We start from the raw sequence: 10,800 nt of genomic DNA, 5'->3' as shown, positions 1-10,800 counted from the left end.
CAATAAAAAAAATAAAAGATTCTTATGCGAATGAAGTTACTGAATCACTAGAAAAATGGAATACGATCTCATACAATGATAGTCATCGTATCACAAGTTAGCGAATAAGTTTTAAAACGAGTAAGCAAATAGGAACATAAGAAACAATAGAATTTTTCGACAGATATAATATTAATAATTTTCTTTGATTTATTGCAAGATTTCCCTAATTTAAAAAACGTTTGAATTAGTTTAAATTACGTTTGACGCGACAACAATGTTAAAATATACCAAATGAATCAAATATTTACATTAAATTTTATAAATTTTAATTTTACATATACATCAAATTTTATTGAATGAAATATTCAAATTTTCCCATATTTATTCATAAATTAAGTAACAGAGGAAAATTGTATCGATGTTTTCTCTCAATCAACAAAACAATAAAAATTTCACGAGCGATTAAACAAGTCGTCTATGATGCTCGTGTCGTCGTTTGTATTATTTCAGTCGCAAAACATAATCCGCACTGCGTCCGGACTCACCTGTGTTGAGCCAAAAGCATGTCTATGCTGGTAACACTTCTTTGATGTGTTCCATCCTTCTGACCAGCCTTTTGTTTCTTGATGCACAAAGCTCTGAGAGGCGCGAGGAACACGCCAATCACCAGCAAACTGCATCCAACGACGATAAGGGCGGTGGAGTTTTGTGCAGCTTCTGCACCAGGTGCAAGTTGCACCAGACCGACCACCAATACCACTGCGCCCAACAGCAATGATCCAACTACCACGTGTAAAGAATTGACCTTCGAAAACATTGAAAAAGCCTGAATCAATAATCAGCTTCATAGTTTATACTTTACGTAGTTTATCAGATTATTCTACGAGTAGTATGAGTATATTAAAAAAATGATACTGTGAAACAAGAATCTTTCTTTTTAAAGGTGAGATTGATAGTAACTAATAAATAATTAAATAAATAACTGATACATATAGAGATTGAGAAATTAATACGAATAATAGAATAATTATACGAGTTAATATTTGATGGAATTTAAATTGATTGAAATGATGTAATTGGAATGAAATGAATCAAAATAATTAAATTAATAAAGTGGAACATCGTCGTAGAAATTGGATCTGTACGTTCTTTAATAAAATTTGTATTGTTTATAAAAATTTATGTTCTATACATATTATCATAATTCTTTTAGTTTAATGAAAATCAAGTGACCATTTTCAATATTTTTAGAATTCTAGTTACTTCGAACACTAAATTCTTTTCCTTAATTATATTACGATACTGTTATCTTGCGAAATAATAATTTTTCTCCGTCTAGACGTTCTGTAATTTCTTCGATTTATTTTTACTTTCAGTGCTGCTTTGATATCTGTTTTCATCGTGATCTAAGCAAAATGTCATCGACTTTAAATTTCAAATTTAGACGTAATCTTCAAAATTTTTCAAAGAATAAAAATCTATACCTTCCATTTATAAAAGAATTTTTTCCACATTTCGTACGGTTCTTTGAAAGCGTACTTGTTCTTTTGTTCTTTGTTGCTTGTTCTTTTCCTACAATGTTTCATTGTTTAAAAGATAGTTTATTTAATGTTGTGTCAGCTGTCGTTAGCAAGTTACTTTGCTAAATGCGAGCTTTAACTTTGAAGGTTCCTCTTTGTGAGGAATTTTCCTTTCTATGTAGAGTTACGCGAAAGCAAACATTGTTCCCAGTACGCTGCGCAGGAGTGGATCGACTTAATTAGAAATAGAATTCTTGAAATATCCTGCAACTGAGAAGTTAAACGAAGAAGAAACACCAGAACTTGGACGCGCGACGTCATGTTTAAAAAAACCTATTATTAATTAAATTGTGATGGAATAATTAAACGGATAGCTATAGTATCGTATTAATTTTTAGCATTCTCTTTATGAAAATCATAACAAACAGAGAAAAGCGTTAAAATGGCATAGAATAATCTATTAAGCATGCGAGCGCATTTGCGCTATGTTTGAGCGATGAAAAAAAAGATGGTTTGAAATAAGAGATAAATGAAAGAGCTTTGAGCACTTTTTTATATATTTTATATATATTTTTTATAGATTATAGGGACAACGAAAAGGAAATGCTTTCCGGTTTTTTCTTTTCTTTTTAATTACATGCTAATCATTCTGCTCTCAAAATATCCGTATGAAATTTGTAAATATTACCTGAAAACATTTCAATGATGATTTACAACAGTTGTAATTATTGGAAAGTTCGTTAATAAATTCGCAGAAAATTTAGATGGTTCGTTTAGGGCGTTTTCGTTTCATATTCAAGGATTTCTGAGATTACTTTCAAATTTTCAAGGCGGACGAACATCCAAGGGAAGCAATTTCTAGCATTGAAATAGTGAAAATTCGAGCTTCGCATTTCCCCTCTCACTATCCATAGATAATATCGAGTTTCAAGGCTGAGCCTTGAAGGTTTTAATGAATTTCTCAAATTGCATCATTTTGCTAACTAGCAGATTTCAACTTAGATTACCGTCATGCGACGTTAACCAGCGAAACACCAAAAACTGTATAATTTTCCTCATATGGCGGGTAAAATTCAACTATTTATTCAAATCTATCATTTTTTCAAATAAAAATCTGTTAATTTCATTTATTCTCAACTTATTCGTTATTCATGAAAATCTAACTGATTTTATTTTCCTTTGTCAACGCAGTTCTGGTCTTTTCTCTCAAAAAATAATTTTTAAAACCAAATTTAATAAATTCACAGCTCGTATGCATTTATATCCGATCTTAACTGAAACTTCGCCTTTGATCCTACTACAGCTGATCTTGCTTTTGATGTTGGATTTGTTTGGAAAATTGAAACAGGAAATAACGTATACTAAAAACGTTTCTTTCATATTTTTCTCAATGTTTTCCCAACAGGAAAGCAGCTTATGCCTGAAATAAAAGTTAAGAGTCTCCTGTTGAGACGTTTCCTTTTAATAGTAATCATAGTAATAAAATAATATAGCCTATGATACATTCAAACTCGGAGAAATGAATAGACTAATCATAATCTTTCAAGTAGAAAATGTATACAGTTGCATTCATCACGAAATTGTATATTCCAACGTCAGAAAAATTATAACAATCTATATAGGAGTATTATCTATTAGTCTGAGGGATTCAAACAAAATTACGACAAAATCACATTTGCAATGTTTTAGAATGTTATAATTCGTAGCAGTTCGAAATTAAGTTTCTTTCCAACCTTCCAATCATCTAAACTTAATATTCTCACTTTCGCTTCACTCCATTCACACGATGTACGCGAAAAAGAATCTCAAGACAGGAAACGTATAATTATTATCGTAAAAGTCCATTAATCATTTCACAACAACAACAAATTCCTTCGTCCAGAATAACGAAAATAACAAACACTGTGTCTACACGTCATAGGATCCACATCGTAAAGCATCGTGTCGATGATAACAACTCCATATCTCATCGCCCTATTATTATCCCGAAAGTTGTATTAACGACGACGACGACGAAGAAGAAGATGGTCGTTTAGATGTAAAAAAAGAACAGCTAAATTTAGCGTCGATTATCGGGGAAGGATGTTCATAAAAATTACCTGCGGAGGAGGTGCGCGGTGAGAGGCGGGAAAATAAATTCCAAACAGGACTCTATGTGCTTTATCGCGTAGTTACGGGCCGCTTCAACAGAACGCCCACGAGTTTTCAATGACGTCATTTTCCGCACGCCGCGCCGAGTCCAGGAAATATTCAATTTCTGTCCTGGTAATTCGCTATGCTACAACGGAGAAACGTGGCGCTTCCATTTTTCCATGGAAAAATTATGCAAAGGAAAAATCGTGATTAATTTGCAGCCGTTCGCATCCCCGAGTCGACCAGAGACTTTCGTCGTTCCCTAATCGAATTATCGTCCTCTGGCTGTTGCTAGAAAATCAACACCGTTTGACTGAATGAGAATTTTCACGGAGATTCTACATTTCCATGGAGCTACTTTTTCTCTTTGTTCTGCGTCCCGTAAAGTTTCATAATGAAATTCAGATGGAAAGAACTCGTGTTTGTAGGACGAAGTTTCAGCTATCCCGTGAAATATAGGGAAAACGGTGTTCCCGAGGAAACAGCCAGAGAATTTGTTGATCGATATTTTATAAAATGAGATTACTTGCAATTAAAGCCTAATTTAAGGGATTCAGAGAGCTCTCTCTAAACGTGGTCGTCCTACGAACCCTGCAGGTGTTTGGAAGATTTGCACGGGTTCGATCTGTAAAAATTTTTTAATCGGAATTGTAGTTTGACAGCGTGCTTGTATCGCGGTTCAGAAAAAAGTTGGCGAGCTTTTTCTGTGTTTTACAGATACGACGATATTTGTTTGACAAATAAAATTTTGCGCCATTTAAATGTAAACGTTAAAAAATTGTAGGAAGAAAACTTTCACAATATAAATTCCAAAATAGATCAAAGTTAGCGAAATGTCAAGTATTACGAATCATAAAATTTCCGATTGTTTAAATCAATGAATAATTATCGTAGAATTTACACGAAACTATCAGGTTGTCCGAAAAGTTTCTTTCGTTTTATGAGGAAATAATAGACGCACAACGTTTTTTATTTTATATTATTTTGCCGAATTACGTACGATTCATTTTGTTCTGTTGAGATAAACTCCGCGACATTTCACAGATTTGGTTTCACGTTTGTATGAAGGTGCACTGTCGTAAAAAACACGTTTGCGAAAGGAAGACACTTTTCCGACAACCTAATAAATTCAATAAGATACGAACAAGAAGAAGGAGAAAACAGAGGCAAAAGTTAAACGATATTTTCTCTTACGTATGCACGTTATTATTACCCAATTTAAATAAGCCTGTATTAGAGAGGAAATTTGAGAATAAAATAGGGGTCATAAGGCTGAAATAAAAATTTCATCTATATACATGGCTAATCCATAGATTGCGTTTGCACTAACTCCTTATTTCAACCTTCACCTTTCGGAGTCTGGTAGAAAATAGCGGATGTTGTGAGCGTATATTATATTATGTTAGATTCTTCTTGCTTTCTTTCTACAAGTAATATCGATCGTTGTTTTTATCATTATTGAGTAATAGGTATCGAATGTTTCAGGCTTCAAAGTCGAAGGCAACAGTTTCTCACTATTTTCCAAGGATATGTCAGTGAATCGTAGTTCTCTAATTGACATATTAAATTCCAACTTCCTTATACAATGCAATTAAACACGTTGCACAACAAAATGTATGCAAGAAATGATATATATCGTGCAATATAATACGTACATAATTTGATACTAATTGGAATCTCTGTATTTGAAGTTTAAATTGCTTGGATCTTTGGATTCAAGTAATATTTTTTAAATACATTCGCTAAATGCGTCGAGTTAAATGAATGCAGTTGGAATGCATTCGGAATGTTCTAAAGAGAAGCAATCTAAAGAGATACTCGAAAAAATATCTGTATGAATGTGATGTATACCCTCTGTCTGCGTAAACTAACCGATTCTGTCTATCGTAGAACACTATAGAAAAATTTCTATTTTTTTTTCATTAATTAAATAAATATCCCAACTAGTAATTATTCTAATTTTATATGATAATTTACTCAATTTGTTAAAAAGATATTTTTCTTCGTTAATACTTATCCCATATATTAAATAATCTACATATCAAACAAATTAATCGTTTATCCTTTTCATTTCGTCTTTCCTTGATATATCTCGAATTATCAAAAGTTCAAGTTCCTCAAGCTTAACACCAAAAACGCTAATTTCACATCCTGACGTTTCGTGTTTGCAGGCAGTTTGTCTTAATTTCACACTGTACTAGATTTATTTCTAAATACAGGAAAAATTCTACTACGCGTCTCGCATTCTTGCATTTCTCAATTTTTATTGACGATTCCTCTCTCGACCCAGATTCTCACGAGCAATAAAAAATGTTAATCCCACCGAATACGTGGATTCCTCTGAACGGCCGAAAGTTTCGCATTCACAGGTAATTTGCCTTTGAAATCTCAAGTAGAAATCATTTGAAATTCATAAGCGAAGCTCGTAGCCTCCTTTCTTCTTTCTTTTCTCCGTGTCGGAGGATTTTCTTCTCGTACGCGTGCCGCCGCTCGGTTCACGCGTTTACACGAGGATCACGTCCGCCGCGTTTTTAACCGGACTTGCCCCGGAAATTCTATTTATAAAGAGCGACGATGGAATCTGATAAAGAATACGGCACAATTTTCCCTGACATCGGTTTTTTCCGAACGTAGAGTACACCGCGTTTCGCAGCTATGAAATTATTCCGAAGTTGTTCAGTTTCGTGCGCCGCAACTGAATTTAAATGAAGAATTTTAAATTAATGTAAATTATTTGGAAATGGTGTGCGATGTTTCGTTACATTTACTTTTAATCAGATTGTGCGACTGATTGTTTCTAATCAAAAGTTTTAGAACTGCTTTTATCATTGCGGTTGCATTTATATATTTGAAATAATCATTTGCGGAGAGGATGAGAGTTATAGAAATGCTTGCACTCATCTTAATTATCAATATGATCGATATTTGTTGCAGGAAAAATATAATGGAATCTTTTTGACAAAGGTTTATGCTATATTATATAGTAAAATTTTGATTATACATATGGAAGAAACTTTAAAAACTTTTTAAATATTACAATTATTTAATTTTGCAAATATTTTGTACAGCTATTATTGAATTAATAATTGAGAATATATTAATGTCCCTGTGTGCTACTTGTTAGCAATGATTTTCAGATCGAATTATTTATTCATATTAACATTCAAACGGTATCTTCGGATAATAAGTGACTCCCATAATTTGGATTAGTTCACTTAATTTTATTTTACAACTTCCCTTGCTTAAACTGTGAATTATGAAGTAATTTCCAAAAAGTATATTTGTACTATTCGTTCGATGAAATATACGAACACAACATTTGAGAATCAAAACGTTTAACAGAAACACCCACGTGTTAAATTACACGAATCATTCGATTCTCATGTATTACACACGGTCTGCCTAAAAATAATCGAATTTCTTAGGATTAGAAAAAACCAATGGCGACAATAATAATGAAACTTTTGTCACGTAGAAATACATCCTTTATTATCATCAAGTTAAATTTTTATGGCGATTAATGTCATTTAAAGCTTAGAGTTATAACAGAATTAAGTGAAGAATTAGCTAAAGAGTTATAGCAATCAACGTCAGGGTAGAGTTCGCTGACGCGTCGAAAAATCTGCTTCTGTTACGTGATAATGCGGCTGTAATTGCTTTTCTTGAAAACAAGCAAATTAAGATATCATACCACCCATTTTGTTCATCAGATGCAGCGATGCAACTACTTTTTCTTCTCACGGCTTCAAATAACAACGAAGAGGAGCCGTTACGATACTCAAAGCGATACCACGAAAAGACGCGCAACGTCTCGGTAGTAGTTGAATAAAATAAAAGATTTTCGTCGAAAGGATTTCTCTGCTTTCTTATTTTTAAGAAGTTCCGTTATTTTTGGGATAGACCGTGTGTATACATATATTTTTCGCAACATGTTATTCGTTGATAAAAGTCATACTACTCGTGTATAATCTTCGTTTGACGTATTTATTCATTTAAAATAAACCGAAGCACGTTCATTTGCTTTTACCGCTAATATATCTATATACATAAGGCACTTAACTTTTCTCAAAAAAGTAAAAGAGGAAATGATATTACGTCAGTACGTAACATCTCAGAGCGACGACGTTGAAAAAGTACAGAACATTTGGATAGGGAGATAAAACGTTGCGTCAGCAACAGTAGGAGTATTAGAGATCGTTTCTTGAACACGTTCGGCCATCGTAAGAGCACTTGACTAGATTGAAAAGTTTTTGCCGACAGTGGTAGAATGCGAGTGTTGGAAAATCAAGTTTGACAGAGAAGCGAATAAAGTTAATTAACATTAATATTTTAAACGTTCCGAGGAAAATCGTATACAACGCCTCCGCGATCTCAGAACTCATTAATTTTGTGCTTTGTCTTTCTTCGTAATCTTATATTTGATCAGAAATGACCTTTGACCGCATCCCTTATTTTTCTACGAATTTTAGAAATTTCACTGTTTTTTTTTTTATAAAAATTACGCGAATAATTATCATAGAAGATTTTTATGAATACATTGTTTGCGTTATACGCAACGTTTGGAAAATTGTATTCCAACACTTGTAATGAGATATAATTAATCATTGCATCGATAGAATTCGAAAACAGTCCGCAAATGTATATAAAAATTACAAGATATTTATTGGGAACGTACATCTCGAGGATATTGAATGTTATGAGATTAGGCTTATGATATTATACCAATATTACGTAAGTATTATTGATCGTTCACAAAAATGTTCATTGTACACTTAATTATCCGCATTTTGATAGTCTCATTTTAAAATACATTCTTTTATACAATAGCTAGCAAATAACATTAAAATCAGAAAATTAACGAAGAATTACGTTCTTTTCCTATTGTCTTCAAATATAACTAGCGATAACAATGTGTGCGTTAAAATATATCATGGGCTGGTTTATTAATAATGGATAATTAACTGCGTAGATGGTTTTGTGACTTCTACGAAATGCACGTGAAATTAGTAATTATAATAGACGTATCTCATTACAATATTAATGGAATCTTGAAATGTTTTCCATAATATACATAACAAGTATATTTATAAAAGGTTTGTGGAAGTGTTCAATTACCTTCGTGAGTCACTACGTACTACTTATGTATATGCGTGTTTTCATCAATACCAAGAACGCTACGTAGTTCGTTTAAAATTCGTCGTAATTCGAAACCGTACCGTAGTTCGTCGTAAATCGATTAAAAAATTATAAATAACCTGAATTGGAACAAGCGATGCGTGTGAGGCATTTTGTGGAAATTCATCGCGTCTTTCATCGATATCAAATTCACGTACGTAAATTGTATTTATACTTGAAAATAGCCAAGAGCGAAGCAAAGGAAGAAGACAATGATTGTATTTATACGAAGAACTATGTACATACATTTGTACTAAGATAAGACTTATTCGAGTTAATTAAGATCGTAATTGAGGTCTGTTGATTTATCGGTTGGTACGATGTTGTTGGAAATTTTGCTTGTGATCTTTACTACGTAGCAAACACCATTTGCGGTTGTCCATCGATTGAGTTTTAACTACGAAACTTTCTAATTTCTATATTTAACTAATGTGATCGATATCTTTTGTTTTCAGAGACTTTGTTTCCGCCTTCTTTTAGCGAACTGTCACAAAAATTACCTTTTCCTCTTTATGTACTAAGTTTTATATGCAATAACTTCGTAAATATCTCTCGTTTTCAAAAAGTCACTGACTTTTCAGTTTTTCGCTAATCACGTGTAAAATTATCTCCTTAAACTTTGCGTCGAACTGTTTCAAGTAGCAAGTACCTTTTGTTTTCAGAGAATCACTGACAGTAGCTTTGCATTCGTTTTCGCCCATTAGTCATTTTTCTGAAGAAAATTCTGACGATTCGTACGTTTAAAAGGTTAAAAGTAATCGATCTTTGTCAATTAAATGCAGCAGGTACTAAATTAACCTTTTGCAATTGTGGAGATTATGAATTATGTTTAGACGCTTGATAAATGTCACTTCAGAACATTATTAACTTTCTTCGTCTAATTTTTAGCTGTCAGTGATCAAGAGTTCTTTTATTTTCCCAAGTAGAATGACCGAAATCGTGTCAGCCGAGAGAAAACTTTTTCCCAAAGGAGTTCTACATAATGGCAATGGTAACTCATGTAATTTAGATTATTCTTACCCGAAGAAAGTGACAAAGTGATAAATGTGCTTCAAGCACTAATAAATATACATGCAAAGGATCGATACAACAAAATTTTATAATTTCTTTGGAAAAAGATTTCCAAAAGTACAATGGCTACAAAAGTATTTGCGCATAGTCTTAATCTTCGATAAAGTATTTTCTTACCAGTTCTCCTATACAATTTCATTTTCATAGTATCAAATTTTTGTGCTCATATAAAAATACTATTAAACAGTGCGAAATTTAATGTACAAATACTTGTACATACTTAAATAACACGTAAACGCTATGACAAATGAAGAGCACACGAGAAGAACTCAAGTTCGTTTTTGTTAATTTTGTGAATTCGATCAATTTGTTCGCTTTATAAATATAACTTTCTTAAAAATAGTTGATCTGTGAAATTCTGCGAACAATCACGTAACGAATTATTATTGAAATGTCCAATAGGTTGCAAAAATATATACGTGATATCAAAAGCAAATAAAAGGACAATTTTCGTAATATGAAACTGATTATTGAATTTAAAAATTGCTTGTCATATTTTTTGTCTATAATTTACAAATACAATACAAATACTTTTAGTAGCCACTGTATCTAAAAGCATGGTATTCTAAGCTACGATACTACGTGAACACGTTTGTTTTTATTAAAAAAAATATCTAATACTTATGGTTTATCGATATAATGGTTCTTACCTTGCCACAAAAGTAATATTCCGGAGGTTCTTTGTCAACTAGCGCTAGCACTGCTTCATTCTCGGCCAAAGGACTTCCAGGTTGACTGTTCCCTATCCTGGATCCTTTTTCCTGATAGTAAGTTTTGTGAAAGACCTTCACCGAGGGTACTGGCAACGCCGTGATCATCTTTGAAAGGACACCATAAATAAAATATTCATTATTCCTGTAATATCTAGATATTTAATTAAAAATCCGATAAACCGGATATCGATTCTTCTTTTAAAAAC

General features: G+C 32.6%; 1 protein-coding gene across 1 annotated transcript in view; it reads right to left on the bottom strand.

Annotated features, from left to right (window-relative positions):
* Positions 1-10,800, bottom strand: part of LOC100740193 — a 30,084-nt gene that overhangs the window by 5,589 nt on the left and 13,695 nt on the right. The window contains exons 2-3 of the mRNA XM_003492913.4: positions 10,532-10,699; positions 528-787 (exon numbers count right to left, since the gene is read on the bottom strand). Of these exons, the coding sequence (XP_003492961.1) occupies positions 528-787; positions 10,532-10,699 (428 nt within the window). The remainder of the gene's footprint in view (positions 1-527; positions 788-10,531; positions 10,700-10,800) is intronic.

Source organism: Bombus impatiens, unplaced genomic scaffold (genome assembly GCF_000188095.3).
Source record: "Bombus impatiens unplaced genomic scaffold, BIMP_2.2 scf_0899, whole genome shotgun sequence".
NCBI lineage: Eukaryota > Metazoa > Arthropoda > Insecta > Hymenoptera > Apidae > Bombus > Bombus impatiens.
This window is presented reverse-complemented; position numbering and strand designations above follow the sequence as displayed.